The 17,388-nt window shown below is 42.9% G+C and overlaps 1 protein-coding gene across 3 annotated transcripts in view; it reads right to left on the minus strand.

The window, feature by feature from the left end:
• Positions 1-7,722: 7,722 nt before the first annotated feature.
• LOC115092159 (phosphatidylinositol 3,4,5-trisphosphate 3-phosphatase TPTE2-like) overlaps positions 7,723-17,388 on the minus strand; it is a 90,287-nt gene continuing 80,621 nt past the window's right edge. For all 3 annotated transcript variants that reach the window (XM_029602776.1, XM_029602777.1, XM_029602775.1), the window contains exons 18-19: positions 15,641-15,711; positions 7,723-8,748 (exon numbers count right to left, since the gene is read on the minus strand). In XM_029602776.1, the coding sequence (XP_029458636.1) occupies positions 8,646-8,748; positions 15,641-15,711 (174 nt within the window). In that variant the 3' untranslated portion in view covers positions 7,723-8,645. The remainder of the gene's footprint in view (positions 8,749-15,640; positions 15,712-17,388) is intronic.

Consider the following 17,388-nt stretch of genomic DNA (forward strand, 5'->3'; position numbering starts at 1 on the left):
ACATAACCAGGTAACTTAAACATAGGTGTGTATATTCAGTAGCGCAGCCATACCGCTAAATATCACACCAAAGTTAGCTGGATAAATTTATCTAGCTAACTTGGCTGGCTGAAACTCGGCTAAAACTTTATTGCTGACTGAATAGGTATCAACACTATAGCTGTGTGGATGTACAGCAACACTGATGGACTTCAGATAGGGTACATGATTTATTTGTAGTTTTGTATAACCAGTACTCTATTTATTTATTTGTTTTATATACCATCAATCTGAAGTAGTCTCAACTATGTATACTCAATTATATAGAAAAACCTATATAATGTTACAATAAAACTAATTAAAAAAATTAATCACAATAAAACAAATTTGCTACATAAAATAAAATTCAAAATAAAATACAAAAATTTTAACTAATATGGTAAAAATATAGGCTTAAACTTGAGAAATAAAAATAAAATAAGATAAAAAACCAATAAATTAAAATAAAATAAAAGAATATAAAAAACACACATAAGCCAGATATTATAGCTTTAAGCGCAACAAAACAGCCAGAATAAGGGATTATTGCTCACACAGTAATACTCTAAGCTGTAACATGGTACATCGCATCCCCTCACAATCTATACTGTATTTTTTTTTTTATTAGCTTCCCTTTCACTATGCAAAGTGGAATTTTTTAATTCCACCATTTGTCTGGCTAAGTCCAAACTTAGACGGACAAATGGCACTGCATATTGGCCTATCATTAACTTCCCTCCTTCCATCATCTCACAGTACAGAACTGCAGCTCTGGAGTCTTAGCACTAGGCCTTTTAGATTACAAAAGGTATAATGCTACTTCCATGACAGGGCAGGATCCCAGGCTGGAGCTTAGAAGCATCTTCAGGAAAGTGTCTTCTCTAGTCTGAGATAGGTTCCTGGCCTAGGAGATGCCCCTGCCTGACCCTAAGGCGCAAAGAAAGCATTTGATCTTTTTGCAGTTCGGTTTTTGTAAGGGCAAAGCACTGTGGGAAATGTAGTTCAGGATTTTACCTTTCTTTGACTGGAGAGCAGGCCTACATAACCTATGCCATTTAGCAGGCTTGTCTTTAGGCAGATGCAACCCAGGGTCGGTGCTAACTTTTTTGCTGCCCTTTGCAAACAATTACTGTGCTGCCCCTCACCCCTGTTCATTCATTCTCTGGCTTGGGCCCCACCAAAAAAAAGCCCAGCTCCCTTCAAGGATACAAACTTTAAAAATTGTCACCCCGCCAAACCCATGGCTGGTGCTCTAGGCAAACCTTAAGGCCTTGCACAAGCCTCCCCGCCCCATTCCACACACACACAGTTAAGAATTATACATTTATATTTACATGAAAAATAGCAATGTACAGTATTCTGAGGTAAATGCACTACTGTATTATTTTTTTTTAATTTAAGTGTTTTTATATACCGGGATACGTTGGGAACATCATCCCGGTTCACAGATAACTGAACATAGCAACAAGCTTTACATAGAACGAGTTTCAAGGAGAACGTTAATAAAGGGAACCGTGATAAACATGTGCAAGTAAAACAGGCAATACAGAGAAACTAGTTACAAATTAAGCGTTGGTATAATGCAGTCATGAATAAATTAGGTTGGTATAAGGCAGTAATGAATAAATTAGCGTTGGTATAAGGCAGTCATGAATAAATTAGGTTATTAACAGTTTAAGTTTTATAGAGAGTAAGATTGTGACAGGAGTGTTAAAAGTGGGTAACATTGTGGGGAGAGGGAGGCAAAGTGCGCAGGAGAACACCTGGCACAAAAGGTGGCTGGGAGTAAAGGGGGGAAGGGGAGAGGAGGGGGTAAACTAGCTGGGGTATACTGGATATTTCGAAAGAGATTCAAAGGAGCAAAGAGGAAAACAATGAGATTATGAGGGGGGTTAGGTGAAGGCCTGTTTGAAGAGCCAGGTCTTGAGGTTCTGTTTGAATCTTTTATGACAAGATTCTAAGCGAAGGGTTGGAGGCATTTTGTTCCAGAGGGCGGGTCCGGCTAGGGAGAGAGCACGTGCCCTGGTGGATTTAAGTTTGGACATCTTAGGAGAGGGAGTATGCATTGTGGCAAGATGTTGCGCTCTGGTAGGTCTGTTGTGAACGCGGATTCGGAGGTGATTTTGGAACCAGGACATGTCGCGATTGTGAGTGGATTTGTGGATGAGGGTGAGTGCTTTGTAAGTGATCCTGGAGTTGATTGGCAGCCAATGTAGGTGCTTGAGGACGGGGGTGATATGATCCTCTCGGTGGGCATTAGTGAGAATGTGCGCTGCTGAGTTTTGGAGCATCTGTAAGGGCCGTAGGGCATTTTTTGGGAGGCCGAGGAGGATTGCATTACAGTAGTCGAGCTTGGCAAGAATGGTGGCTTGTAGAACTGTGCGGAAATCATTGATGTGGAGCAGGGGTTTCAGTTTTTTTGAGTGTGTGGAGCTTGAAGAAACCCTCTTTCAAAGTTGAGTTAATGAATTTTTTCAAGTTGTGGTGGTTATCAAGGACGACACCAAGGCTACGCACTTGTTGAGTGAATGTGGAGGGGGGAAGAGGTGTGTGGAGGATGGAGTCTTGGTTGCAGTAGGGGGGTGAGATGAAGAAGAGCTCCGTTTTGGAGGCATTGAGAGCTAAATAATTGTTTGCGAGCAGGGTGCTGATGGCTGCAAAGGCGGTTTCCCAAGTTTTTAGGGCCATAGGTATGGTATCTGTTACAGGAATCAGGATTTGAACATCGTCGGCATATATGAAATGTGGGAGGCCGAGACTTGACAGCAGTTGGCAGAGGGGTAAGAGGTATATATTGAACACAACCAGAAATCCCTGCAAAAAGGACACTTGGAACCCATATGGTTTTAGGCCTATTGTGATGTGTGTTGGCTGTAGGCTTGACAATCTGAAAGCCCGAATACACTAATACATGTCCTATTAGGAAAATATTTCACTTCGGTCACACATGCAGAATATAAATAGACCCTCACTGAATACAGAATAGTGCAACTATAAAACAGAAATACAAACGCGCAGACAAAAACTAAACTGGAAACAAAAAAAAAAGCCACTCCTATGCAGTGCAACAATGAAAAAACAGAACCATCACCATTCCTCAAACAAAATCAACATAGAACATGCCATACTGGGTCAGACCAAAGGTCCATCAAGCCCAGCATCCTGTCTCCAACAGTGGCCAATCCAGGCCATAAGAACCTGGCAAGTTCCCAAAAACTAAGTCTATCCCATTTTACTGTTTCTAGTAATAGCAGTGGCTATTTTCTAAGTCAACTTAATTAATAGCAGGTAATGGACATCTCCTCCAAGAACTTATCCAATCCTTTTTTAAATACAGCTACACTAACCACATCCCCTGGCAACAAATTCCAGAATTTAATTGTGCGTTGAGTAAAAAAAAGAACTTTCTCCGATTAGTTTTAAATGTGCCCCATGCTAACTTCATGGAGTACCCCCTAGTCTTTCTACTATCCGAAAGAGTAAATAACCGATTCACATCTACCCGTTCTAGACCTCTCATGATTTTAAACACCTCTATCATATCCCCCCTCAGCCGTCTCTTCTCCAAGCTGAAAAGTCCTAACCTCTTTAGTCTTTCCTCATAGGGGAGCTGTTCCATTCCCCTTATCATTTTGGTCGCCCTTCTCTGTACCTTCTCCATCGCAACTATATCTTTTTTGAGATGCGGCGACCAGAATTGTACACAGTATTCAAGGTGCGGTCTCACCTTGGAGCGATACAGAGGCATTATGACATTTTCCGTTTTGTTCACCATTTCCTTTCTAATAATTCCCAACATTGTTTGCTTTTTTGACTGCCGCAGCACATCGAACCGACGATTTCAATGTGTTATCCACTATGATGCCCAGATCTCTTTTTTGGATGGTAGCTCCTAATATGGAACCTAACATTGTGTAACTATAGCATGGGTTATTTTTCCCTATATGCATCACCTTGCACTTATCCACATTAAATTTCATCTGCCATTTGGATGCCCAAATAAATACATAATCCTAATACTAAAAACATATTTCCAAAAAACCTAATGAATAAAAAAATTGAATAATTAAAAACTCATATACAAGTTTTTTAAATGCCCAGACACCAATAAAATATTTCAAAACAGCGGACACAAACACCTGAAAAATAAAACTATAAAGAATTTTAAAAATTTACGCTCTCCATTCTTGGGAACTCTTGATTTCCAGTCACCCCGAGTTTGTCATAGATGAGTGGGATGCACAAACTTTCTCCTCTTTTTCCTACACACACACACACAAAAGCTCGGACAAATCCACAGGCATCTCCAGCTCTTCTTTGGTTGGGATCTGCCAATAGCCCTAGGCCCTCATCTTCATTTCAGCTGCTGGCAGGTTGGAATCCACCTGGAGCCCCCAATCTCTCTTCCTCACACACATACACCCCAGGCAGCTCTCATTCTCTCTCACAAACACCCTCCCCCCCCCCAGACAAGCTCCCATTCTCACACACACACACACACACACACACACGTCAAAGTCCATGAGTCATTCCTCCTCTGCTGCTGCTGCCAGCCTGAACCTCTTCTTTATGGAAAGCAACCATTCTGTGGCTCTTCTTCATATGCTAGCCCCATGGTAATTTAACACTCGCAATGCTAGCACTTCCTGTATTCTTATCTTGTGCATTGCAAAATGAGAACACAGGAAGTGTTAGCACCATGACTGTTGAATATCTTGCTGCTAGCAAATGAGCTGCAGGATGGGCTTCCTCTTCGGCTGTGTCCTCCTACTTCTGCCGCCGGTGGGATCAGGTCCACCGGTGACAGCATGGGTCTCTTGCTTCTTCCGCTGCCAGTGGGATTGGGTTCACCGGTGGCAGCACAAGCCTCTCCCTACTCCTGACGCCACCCCACTGCGTGTGCCACCCTGTGCAATTGCACAGTTTGCACACCTGGTGGCACCAGGCCTAATGCAACCACACGAGGCCTCATAGCTGGAAGGGGCCATACAAAAATCATAGTGCTCAGGCCAGCTGTCCCCTTAAGCAGAGGAAGCCTCTGAGGCTATTGGGCCTGGTTCCAAGGAACATATGTTAGCAACAGATTGTACCAGCTCCTACTACAACCTAAAGACAGTGCTGCTGTTTAGCAAACCCAACATCTTTGTAAATTATGTCTATCCGTCTGTTAAGGACCCTTATGTTCATTTAATGTTACTGGTGTATTTAAAGTTCATTTAATGTTACTGGTGTATCCTATCTTTTCTATGCTGCGCTGTTTTCCTGCTCCCAGTTTCCTACTCCTTGTTTAAAATGTAATTGTCTAACCTGCTATTCAAATGTAAACCGGTGTGATGTCCCCACTAACACCAATATATAAAAGATTTAAAATAAATAAAATGTGGTAGTAGCTTTATATTTGTCTCGTCACAAAAAACAAAACAAGAAAACTATTTCCTATAAAGTCAATTAAAAATATTTTTTAAACTAGTATACCTCTATGATCATTCCTACTTTTTTTTTGTTTTTAGGCAATAATACAATATTTTGTAACTCAGCAAAGTAAGGGCCTTATTTTCCAAGGCTATCGCAGGTAGCACATGCATGCTATGGTGTAGTTATTGGGCGCGATGCCGGCAGCGATCGCATCGTGGAGGTGCGAACGCTGCCTGCTAGCGCAGGACCGTCCCCCCCCCCCACCCCCCTCCCGCCCCTCATTACTGCAGTTTTCTAAAGTACTGCAGGCCTGCGGTACTTTAGAAAATGAGGCCCTAAGTTAGATATCACTCTTAGAAGTATGTTAGATGGTCATATTCTTGTTTCAAAACAGCTAGTTGTTTCTCCCAAGTTTTTAGCCCGAGTCCTTTTAAATATTAGTTCATGCAAATGAAAACTGTTACATTGAAAACAAAAATATCACTTTCCTTTACTACTAATTTTAAATATCAGAATAGCACAATAAGGTGAACGCAGCACTCTACAGCTCACAAAGAAGAGATTCCCTGTTCTGTGGAGCTTACAATCTAATCAAGAGAGGGAGTTAAGGACAGGGGTTACTTTAAGCGAGAAAACAGTCAGTGGAGTTTAGGTTGGACATGCATAAGCAGTTAAAAATTGGACTTTCACCAAGCAGAAGCTAAAGCACCAGGGGCGGTTCTATAATGAGGCAAGGTGAGGTAGCCGCTTCAGGTGGCAGAATTTTGAGATGGCTCAAAACACCCCTGTGGCATCTACCTCCCACTGCTGCCCTTGCCCTGGCTGCCGACTGCCTCACATTCACGTTGCCAGGGGCAGATTTGCCTATTGGGGTTTTGGTAATGCCCCGGTGGGCCGGTCACCTCAATCACGTGATAGGTGTGTTGGTTGCCACGGTGACCAACAGCAGCCCTGTGACATTTTTCAGAGACCCTCCTCTTAGTGTTTTCTTTGTATTTTCCCCACAGCAGCAGTCGCAGTTCCATGAGTCTGTTTGCTGCACTTATCCCAACCCCCATCATCACCGGGGCAGCGGGAAACACTGCCGCCGCCTCCATTTGAGTCTGCCTCGCTTCTGTTTTTGCTGGCGGGAGGCACCCAAGCACACTCCCTGCCGCTGCCTCTCCGCCGGCTGAATGCCCGCCTCCCAGCTACAACAGCTTACCTCTGCGGCAGGCACCTTTCATCCTCATGCCACAGCAAAAAAAAGATTTTATATATATATATATTAGATACACTACTTCAAGGCTTAATGCTAAGCACTTTACCACCTCTTCCCAACCTTTATACCTAGCATCATAACTGGTTGAGCTTATTACTGTTACTCACTTGTAAAATATACTCAATACAAGACATCACTGCTCCGTGAAACCACTAAAAACTAGATGACATAATTACCATGACATACCCCTTCGGTATTAATGTACATAGTATGACTGTTCATATATTCTCCTGTTATAACCCCTCTCACAGTTACTAATGTAATCAGTTTGTCTGTTCTTGTAAACCTCTGTTTTCACTTGTATTTCGGAGTGTAGGCCTGCGCCACCTCCCACAGTTATTAATGTAAACCGTTGATCTTTCATATAAACTGTTATACCTGTAAACCGGAGTGAAGGCCATCGCCAAACTTCGGTATATAAAAACATACAAATAAATAAGTAAATAAACACACCTCAGGCCTTCCCACACCAAATAGGCAGACTCCAAGGGGACTCTCTTCCCCCCATGAGCCTCTCAATGATTTGACCTGTGCTATGCCTTTGGGATGGGGGGAGGGTGCACCATCCCATCCCTCGCTTCAGGCAGCAAATTGCCTTGTGCCACCCCTGTATGGTATCCAAGTCTCTGTGTTTTATGTGATACTGTGATGGTGCTTTATTGCAGTGTAATTAATGTAGATAACAGGGTACATTCCCGAGACCATTTTCTGTACTATAAGTAAAGCTATGTGGGTTTGAAGCATGCACTGTGCTATAATATCATGTACCAAAACAAAGTGTGCTGAACGTACCCCTAGTTTAACAAAATGGGCTTTTGATTGATTTGGGAGCTATTTTAAATAAAATATGATAGGAAATATTCTGTAAATAGCATTTCTTTCTTTTTATTATTCATTTGGGGTGGGAAAATAGCCTGTGACTAAAGTTTTGTTGAAAATAAAAGTGGTGGGTAAATTTGTGAAAATGGATGACAAGATGTATAGAATGTGTGTCATTCCTCATCTGTGAGAAAAATCACAAAGCAAGATAATAATGGAGACATTTATTTCCCCCACCATCACTTACTATTTACACATTTCAGAAAATTATACAGAATGCTACATCACTGAATTAGCTGTGTTACAAAAGAAGGCGTGGTCATTTCAAGGCACGATAACATTTTCACCCAAAAATGATAAAAACACAGTTGAAAGCAACATCCTTGTTTGCCCCTGAGTGGCTGTGTGTAGGCTTCAGCTTCTGACCTTACATTGTTCTAACGTCCCCTGTGATTAGCCGTAGCGTATTCCAAAAGGGAAAAAGGCGAGAGCGGCAGGCCACAGATAAACCAGGACTAGAAAATTACCTCAGACCTGAACCAAAATAGATGACAGACAGCTGCCACTACAGTCTAGCTGCAAACACCGAAATCTCCTGCCTCAAAGCCAAATGCAGTATATTACAGGAATTTCATTTCTGTGGTTACAATATTTAGGTTCATATTTACTAAAGGTTTTCTCCCATTTTTGTGTGTCTATGGGGAAAATGTTTAGTAAATAGGATCCTTAGCTTACCAAAGGAGAAGGTGGGGGAGGGATTAGGAGATCATGATGTTTGTGGTAAGGTATGGAGGTTCTTATAGCATGATTATCCGTATAAAGGCATTGCTTAGAGAGCCAGTAAAAAGGCCTGTGCTTCTCAAAGCAGCCCACTTTCTTTCAGAAACGTGCTCTACAAATTACAAATACTGTTTGGTGGGTTCAAGGTGCATTTCCTAAAAACCAAACATAGACAGCATGTCCAAACATGCTTGGAGTGGAAGATAAAAAAAATATCATTATAAGTGCTCAGGAAGGAGGAAGAATGGTTTCAAAGAGTTCCTTGAGCCAGCTGTCTGGATGAGCAGGACTCCAACACCTGAGTGAAACAAAGCAATCCTTCAGTTTATCACAAAGTCGTTGACGCCGCCCTTCATGCCTCCCCAAAGATCAGTTCCACCGCAAAGTTTTCTTTGAAGATTTTCCATGTTTTTGCCTTGTGAGGATTATCCAGTTCATGTCTAGGAAGATAAAGCCTATAACAAAAACATAAATTTAACTGTAAAGCAAGCTTATCCCATGGGGCCTTTTTCTTTTAGATCATTTCCATATCCCCCTTTCCTGATCACCCACAAGGCCATTAAACCAACGATGCAGCTGCTGCAGCCAAAGAGAATAATTCAAATGCTAGGCCATGGATCAGCTTCTTGTTTCTGCCAGTTGCATTGGAGCACCAAAGTCCTTTTTATCCTAGACCACCTGGGCACATAGACATTAAGCATTTGGCTCTTCAGAATCCACAGCTATTGCGTAAGAGTGGTAAACACAGGCTGCCAATGTAGTGCACTAACCTTAATGATCGGATTCCTATTTCATTATATCCTCTTTCCCCAAAGTGTTAACAGTAATAAGGAAATCCAGAAACAACAACATTACAGAGCTGTGGTAGGAAAAGAAGTCTCACCCAACCAACTAGGAAGAGTCTGGGACTGCAGCAGTTGTGCCAGTAGGGTTCTCCCCTGCGATGAGAAAGTAACCTTTCTTCCTCCTATGCCCCTCCATGGTGATTTAATAAGAAAGGCCTAGTCTGGCCTGCAGCACAGAGCTATCGCAGCACAACCACATCAACCTTACGCCTCTCTGAAGGAAATCCTGGCTTACTGCAGCAGCCACAATCAGAACTCTACAGGGTTAGGGTTAGGGAGGCATACAATAAGTGGGTGCCCTGATTTGGATTAAATGTGGATTTATCTCCTAAACCTGGGGAAGAGGCTTTCAACACCAATTAGACGTTCCAAACCACAACAGATCTGGTATGGTGTGGACTGAATCGCAACCTGTGCGGCTCGGCTTTCCAAAATCCGAAGCCCTCGCTACTCGGTACTAATTCCAATTTTGGCTTCAACTCAGGGAACCAGGACATGGGTAATCTCAAGCAGTCAGATACTCACTGGCCATCTAACTTTGCTGTCCAAAATTGCAGATGAGATGGACAAGCTCATGAGACCAGATGAAATCTTCCTGCCCAGCCCTCACCTGGTGACCCAAATAAACCTAAGCCCAAGGAGGGTAATTTTATGACTCCACGCAGGGTGGTAAGGTCTACATGAACACTGTACATGGACTTTACGGAGGCTTTTCAAAGCAAGTCTATGCACATAAGTTTTCTTTGAAAATTCATACCCAAGTATGTGCATGGACTGACTAATGTAAAGTTACACCTCTTTGGAGGTTGTAACTTACGCAAATTAACTTATGCCCATTCTTTTTAAAATAAAATAAAAATATACACATGAATTCCAACTCTCCCCACCCGATTGCTTCTCTGTAGTTCACATTAAAACCATTTTACGCAAACTGAGCCCACAGGCTACTTTAGTACAGCCATGTAAGTGCAGAAAGTTGAGTTTTGTGCACGGAAAATGCTTTTGAAAATCAAGCCCTAGAGGACCAACTTTCAATCTGTGCACAGAAGTGTAAAGTTTGCAGGTATTTTTTAACCCGCAGACTGTACACTATTTTGTGTGGGAACTTTTTCCAGTGATATTATGCATGTAAATGCTATCCCCTCCAAGACTCCATGCCCAGGAATGCCTCCGCACACAGAGTTGGGCGTGTGCTGGTGCTGTATACGTACCTTTATGCACAGAAAGGCTAGGCAATAGTCCAGGAGCTCATTTCTGCTCATAAAATGCAGTTTTACCCGTGAAAATGCCTTTGAAAATTGCCCTCTGAAATCTAATTTAGTTTGTCTAAAAATATGGAATGAAGCCAACAAGTCTAGCCCAAAAAACTCAGGGCCTAATATTCAGCACCATTTAACCGGTTAAATTCAAATTTAGCCAGCTAGGTGGTGCTGTTTGAATATCCGAGCACAGTCAGCAACTGCCACTTTTTAACAGGGCGGGATGGGCGTGCTTTGAAGCAGAGCCCCTTGTCCAGGTAACAGGCCAATACAGAACGGTGCACTCGGCCGAGCGCACCGTTAGCCTCCGTTTGGACGTGCGTTTTTGACGCGCTATTACCTCTTATACAGTAAGGGGTAATAGCGCGTGGAAAACACGTGGCCAACCCCCCCCCCCCCCCGAAACTAATAGCGCTCCATCACATGCAAATGCATGTTGATGAGCCTATTAGGTATTCACCCGCAATACAGAAAGCAAAATGTGCAGCCACGCCGCACATTTTACTTTCAGAAATTAACTCTTGTACACCGGGCAAGTGTACAGAAAAGCAGAAAAAAACTGCTTTTCTGTACACCCTCCGACTTAATATCATAATGATATTAAGTCGGAGGCCCCACAAATAAAAAAAATAAAAATCTAATTAAAAATAAATAAATAAATCTGCCCGCAGCCTGGAAAACAGACGCTCAGTTTTGCCGGCCCCCGTGTTCCGAACCCATGGCTGTCAGTGGGTTCGACAACAGACGCCGGTAAAATTAAGCGTCAGCTGTCAAACCCGCTGACAGCCACTGCTTCCACCAATAAGGAGGTGCCAGGGACGTGCTAGTGTCCCTAGAGCCTCCTTATTATCTCGGGTCCTAATTTAAATACTGAATCGCGTGCCTAGGAGAGGTGCCTGAGCGAGCGTCGGGAGAGCGGGCGCTCGCCTTGGAGCGCCGGCTCTCCCACTCAGTTTACTGTATGGGCCTGTAAGTTAGCCAGATAAACACCACTATTCAGCCTTATTTAACTTGGTTAGCCAGATAACTGTGGGTCTGCTATTCTGCTGCCCTATAGTAAATAGTATTTACTTATCTCATCTGTCTAATTATACGATAGCCGAGTATATTTAGCATCCTGGCCAACTTAGCCAGATAAATGTATCCACCCTACTTGTGCAGCTGGCTAGCACCCAACTATGGACCCCTCAAATTTTATTTTGACCTGGAATACAGGTGCCCTGGAAATCTTCTCTCTTTCTCCAAAGACTGCAGCAAATATAAAGTACCTCAGAAAAGTACAAGTTTTATAACTACAAAGGCCAAACTTATGTACATTATTGGAAAGGTGGGAAAAATTGTTTGCCCACATATTTTCTGCCTTCTTTCCCTAGAGACGGCAGCAATTATACTCAACATATTTAACAATCTGCATGCAAGTTAGAGGGATGGGACCTAACTTGTGACTTTCAGCAGCAATGTCACAAAGTCAGGATCGTCGTCTCCCAATGTGATAAGTCACATCACAATATGGCAAGTGCACTCATGGTGCAATCAGCTCACATAGGTTGAGAGTCAGTTCCAGTCATATCCGCCAAACTCAGACTTGGATAATCTGAAAACAAACACCTCCTCCCCTTGAATTCCAGAAACTACTGAAGAACATTTTTCGCAGGCTTGACAAGCAGGTGATACTCATGCGTGACAAGAATCGAGGCCCGAACGTAGATTTGATTTCTAATGAAAAAGTTAAAGGCAAAGAAAGCTTGCCAGTGCTCTGCTGGCATCCTTACAAGTAACATCAGTCATGCATCCACATCGGGTTAAAGATCTGTTTACCTGCTTCAGCAACCCTCGACGACTATAAACATAACCTAACTTGCATGCACTCTCCCCCTTGCTACTCCCCAAGCCAAAAGTTGCCATCACTCCTTCCCTTCTGCCTTCCCCTCCCTGCAGAAGTGTGGGGGATTCTGCTGAATGGAGCTTACAGGAACTTTGTACTAAGCATGTGATTCTGACAGTGCATGCTCAGTCCCACATTTAGTATTGTGTTCCTACTAGTTTTTGTTTCAGGAATACCACTTATAGGCCAGTGGCTCAGCAGTCTTGCTGCTTGGAAGACCAGGGTTCAGTTCCCCAGTCCATCTTCTGTTCAGTGGGACAGAGGATGCTGTGGAGGCAGTGTTCATAGCTCCTGGCCAGGGAAAAGGAACATCAGTTGTTGGTCAATGGTGACACCTACTGGCCAGAGCTAGGATGTACCAGGTTCTGGAGGGAGCTCTAGTGTGCAGCCCCTGGTGAATGGGGCGCTAATAAACACTGAATACAAACAGCAAGCAAGAGAAAAATAAATTTAGTTTTTTATTATAAGATATCTTATAAGGAATAGTGCAGCTTACCAAACAATGTAGAGTAAACCCCCAGCTCAGTAACTGAAATGGTGGTGTGATGCAATAAATGAAGTGTTGTTATGTGACCCTTGTCTCAAAAGTATAACCATCAAGAACTTAACCTTTACCCAAAAGGAAACAATGGGCTACACTGGTTTCAGTAGTACAGGGGGATAATTTTGAAAGCCATTTCTGCTAATAAAACCTAGGTTTGTACTCTTACTTGTTCTAAAAAAATGACTCCGTGAAAGAAAAAGTACATGCAAAATCCTGGTTTCAAATTGAATATTCGGGGGAGGGGAGGGGCATTTCCTATTTCGTTTCAAAAGACAGCACATCCCTAGTTTATACCTTTAAGTCATTCTGCGCCATCTAGCAGTATGAAGAGAGTGCAGACCATTTTGCCTTTTTCTCTTTGTCTGGGCCTGCTCTGCCTGCTTGCCATGTGTTTTTGCTAGCTGGTAGCAGGGGAGAGCACCACATTTTTCCATGGAGAGAGTAAATCTAACACTCTAGTCCTAGCCTTAAGGACCAGCTCCTTTCAGAAGACCCTGGGAGGAATCAAGGGGCCCAGCAGAGACAGCAGCCTGCCTTCTGGAAGCCGCTGCGAAGAACTGAGTAAATGACCGGTTTTGTTACTGATGAACTGCAACAGATTTTGCAGGAAGGAATTCCCTATGCTGAGGAATTTGTTGTGCTGGTAAGGATATGAAAGCCATTGATAAAACCTTTGCAACTACTCCAAAACGCAGCTGCAAGGATTTTGACCAACACTAAGCGCAGAGATCACATCACGCCCATTCTAAAAGACCTACATTGGCTTCCAATTAATTTTAGAATTGTTCACAAATTCCTTACCATTATTCATAAAAACATCCACCACCAGACTCCACTAGACCTACTACACCCTCTCAAATTACACTCCTCAGCTAGACCTTTGAGAGATGCCTATAAGGGATCCCTTCATGTTCCCTCAATCAAATTGGTACAAAAATTAACAATCAGGGACCGGGCTTTTTCAACAGCAGGCCCCACCATTTGGAATACACTACCCCCAGACCTTCGACAGGAAACCTGCCTCATAGACTTTAAGAAGAAACTGAAGACTTGGCTTTTCTGTAGAGCCTTTCCTGTCTCCTAGACTATTTTCTACTAAGATATTATTCAATCAGCTGTACTTCAATAACTAGCAGAATGTCATATAATCACGTTATAATGCTAGAGTTATTCTCCTGAGGTTGGCTTCAACCCCTTCTCTCTGTTATATCTCTCTACTTTGATTATCTGTCTCTTCATTTCCAATTCCAAGTTATTCACCATTGTTATAATGTAACTTTTACTTTCTGCTCCTAATCTGTCTCCTCTTTTGAGGTTTGACTAGTTACTGTTAATGTACTATCGTTCTATGTAAACCGAGTTGATTTGATCTGTATCAAGAAAATCGGTATATAAAATCCCTAAATAAATAAATAAATAAATAAATGTTGGTTTGGCTACTGTTTGACAATTTTTACTGTGGAAGCCTGTGGCAAAGCTGAACTTGTTAAAAAAAACCCTGTTTTTGTGTTAGATACATTTGGCATTACTGGAACCAACAACCTAAGGTGTGGGCCGAATCCTTTTCCCAGGGTCTGGGTTCACCTGAGGTGTATATATTAACTGGCCAGGACCTTGAATGAGCAGCCTTTCCATTTGGGAGGAGGGGAAGGTCTGTTCATGCCACGGAGGACAAAATGCTTCCCTGTCCAGTAAACAGAGCTACCGAGGAAAACCTTTGAGAACAGTCTACTACATCATCTGCTCAATCACTTTTCAGAACCTACTGAACGATGTAAGACATATTTCACAGCAATTGATCATATTTTATGTACTCTAGTACTGGTTACAATTATTTTATGTATTTAGCTTTTTGTTTTCATTTGCCACCAGTAACCAGTAGGAGTTATAAAAATGCGAGTAGTTTACCATATTTTTCGCTCCTTAAGACGCACTTTTTCCCCCCCCCCCAAAAGTGGGGGGGGAATGTCTGTGCGTCTTATGGAGCGAATATAAAAAAAAACAAAACAGAACTACAACCCCCCACCCCTCCTGACCCCCCCCCCCCCAAAGACTTGCCAAAAGTCCCTGATGGTCCAGTGGGGGTCCAGGAGCGATCTCCTGCACTTGGGCAGTTGGCTACCAGTAATCAAAATGGTACCGACGGCCCTTTGCCCTTAATATGTCACAGGGGCCGACCAATGGCACTGGTAGCTCCTGTGACATAGTAAGGGCAAAGGGCCATCGGCGCCATTTTGATTACTGGCATCCACGGCCCAAGTGCAGGAGATCGCTCCAGGACCCCCGCTGGACCACCAGAGACTTTTGGCAAGTCTTTGGGGGGGGGGGGGGGATGTGGTTAATTAAATTTAAAGGATTAGGATGGGGTTTTTTTTGGGGGGGGGGGCCCACAGAAAGAGAACAATAAAAGTTTTCTGATCTGGGGAGTGGACCGAAATGGCCCTTCCCAGACTTGAAAATGAAATGACAAAAACATTTTTTATGCACTTCCCTAATTTGTTCCATAAGACGCACAGATGCCCGGGAACAGAGCCGGTTTAGCACACCATTTTATTTATTTATTTTTTTTTAAATTTTCTCCCTCTGATTCCTAGGTGTGTCTTATGGTCAGTTGCGTCTTAAGGAGCGAAAAATACGGTATATTGTGGAAGCCTTTGAAACACAGTGACACCCATTAGGCCATAGAAGCCTGATCTGACCTAGATTTCACCTGTATACTGTACAGGATCTGTGTTTGTGCTGGTAAACAAAGGGAAATCAGTGTAGGGGGGCAGAGCGATTTGTATAACATTAGAAGTGACTGCTGCACTATACCTGTTATCCTCAATGAAAGATGTGTTGAACCAGAAGTAGAATGGACAGTCATCGTAGCCCTTTGGAAGACCCTAAATGCACATAAAACAAAAATATAGTTTTCAGATTCTGCAAAAAGGTTTTCCAGGAAACTAGCTTCATCAATGGTATAAGCTGCATTAGGCTTCCAAGAAAATGGATAACTGGCACGGGGTGGCCATGGTTACAATCCTAACATCAGAAGTATGGCTGCACTAAAAAGGCCGGGGTAACCTGCACAGAGTGGCCTTGGATAACTATAAGCATGATTTGGACAGGAATAGAGGGTACAGGGTAGTCACAGGAACAGGGCTGGGAGGTTGGGTAGAAGACATGAGTGAGAATCTATTTGCTTAACAACCCAAAATGATAGACAGACAACCAGATAGGAACTGGGCAGACTGGATGGACCAACTGGTCTTTATGTGCTGCCATTTATTAAGTTATGTGGAGGGTAATTTTGAAACTCCCTGCGGGGCCTGCAGTCCCATGAATGCAAACTCATTTTCCCTTTGAAAACTTGGCTGGCACGCACAACATGGGTACAAAATTAGCTGTGTACTTTGCACCTGCATGGGAGCAGGTGCAAAATATGCAGACAGATTTGAAAATGAAATCTCTGCATGCAACTGACCCTTCCAGGTCCCTTTTTTTTTATGCAGATAAAAGTACACAAACTGTACCACGTTTTTATGCAAATAAACATGCGTTTAGCCATGTAAAAATATTTGATTATTGCTTCCTATCTTTAAAACAGAGCAGAGTTCAAGTAGCTGCATTGGTCTTGGAGAAAACTGGATTAATTGGATAATTCTTACACTGGTCAATATGACGCCTCACAACCTGCAAAGAGAACTTGGTATGTGAGTTTTCAAGATCACACAAGTCTCTTGAGGTGTGATCAAAAGGGAAGCTAAAGAGCAAAACCTCATATCGTCTCTTTAGCCTGGCATTTGGGGACTACAGGGCTGTACCAAGGCATTAATAGGGAAAAATCTTTGTATAGTCCTGTTTCACAGCTTCTAATCCACTCACTCACCAGTCCCAAATTCTAGTTTCGTCAACAAAAAGATGATGTGATGCTGCCTCCACGGCTGCCTTTATCCTGAGTGCGAGACCTAATGCCAACTCTATGGAGATTCCCTCTTGTTGCTTTATCTTACCCCCCAGGCCTGGAATTGGCCTCATTGGCCTGACAGCCCTGGAAATAAGAAGCTGTCTGCTGCTGCCACTGCTTGCCTATGCAATTCCAATCTCCATGCTACCCTCCTTTTTTCTGAGTTCAGTTCCAGGAGTCAGGTCCAAAATGTTCCTCATTCTAAGAACAGCGCGAGTATCCAAAAATGTACGTGCGAGTGTGCAGCCTGGAAGAATGTGCAAGCACATGATTAAAGAGCGCACTTGCATGGACTGGAAGGGTAAAGTTGGGTCTTGCTGGGTGGCAGTGGAACAGAACATGTCTGGTTGCATGACCAGGTGTAAGCGGTAGCTGGATGGAAGGAAGAGTATGAATAATCAATGGCAAATGTGAGAGCACGTAACAGAACAGAGGAGGAAAGAAGTCAGTCCACCATGCAATACCGGCATGATTTATTTACTTAATTTATTAATTTTTTTTTTTTTTTTAATGCCGGTATTCGTGGGTACATCATATCGGTTCACAGTGAACATAACGAGATACAATAGAACAATTCGGTTCAAAACGAAATACAATAGAACAGTTCGGAGGA

The sequence above is a fragment of the Rhinatrema bivittatum genome, chromosome 5 (assembly GCF_901001135.1).
Source record: "Rhinatrema bivittatum chromosome 5, aRhiBiv1.1, whole genome shotgun sequence".
NCBI classification, from domain to species: domain Eukaryota; kingdom Metazoa; phylum Chordata; class Amphibia; order Gymnophiona; family Rhinatrematidae; genus Rhinatrema; species Rhinatrema bivittatum.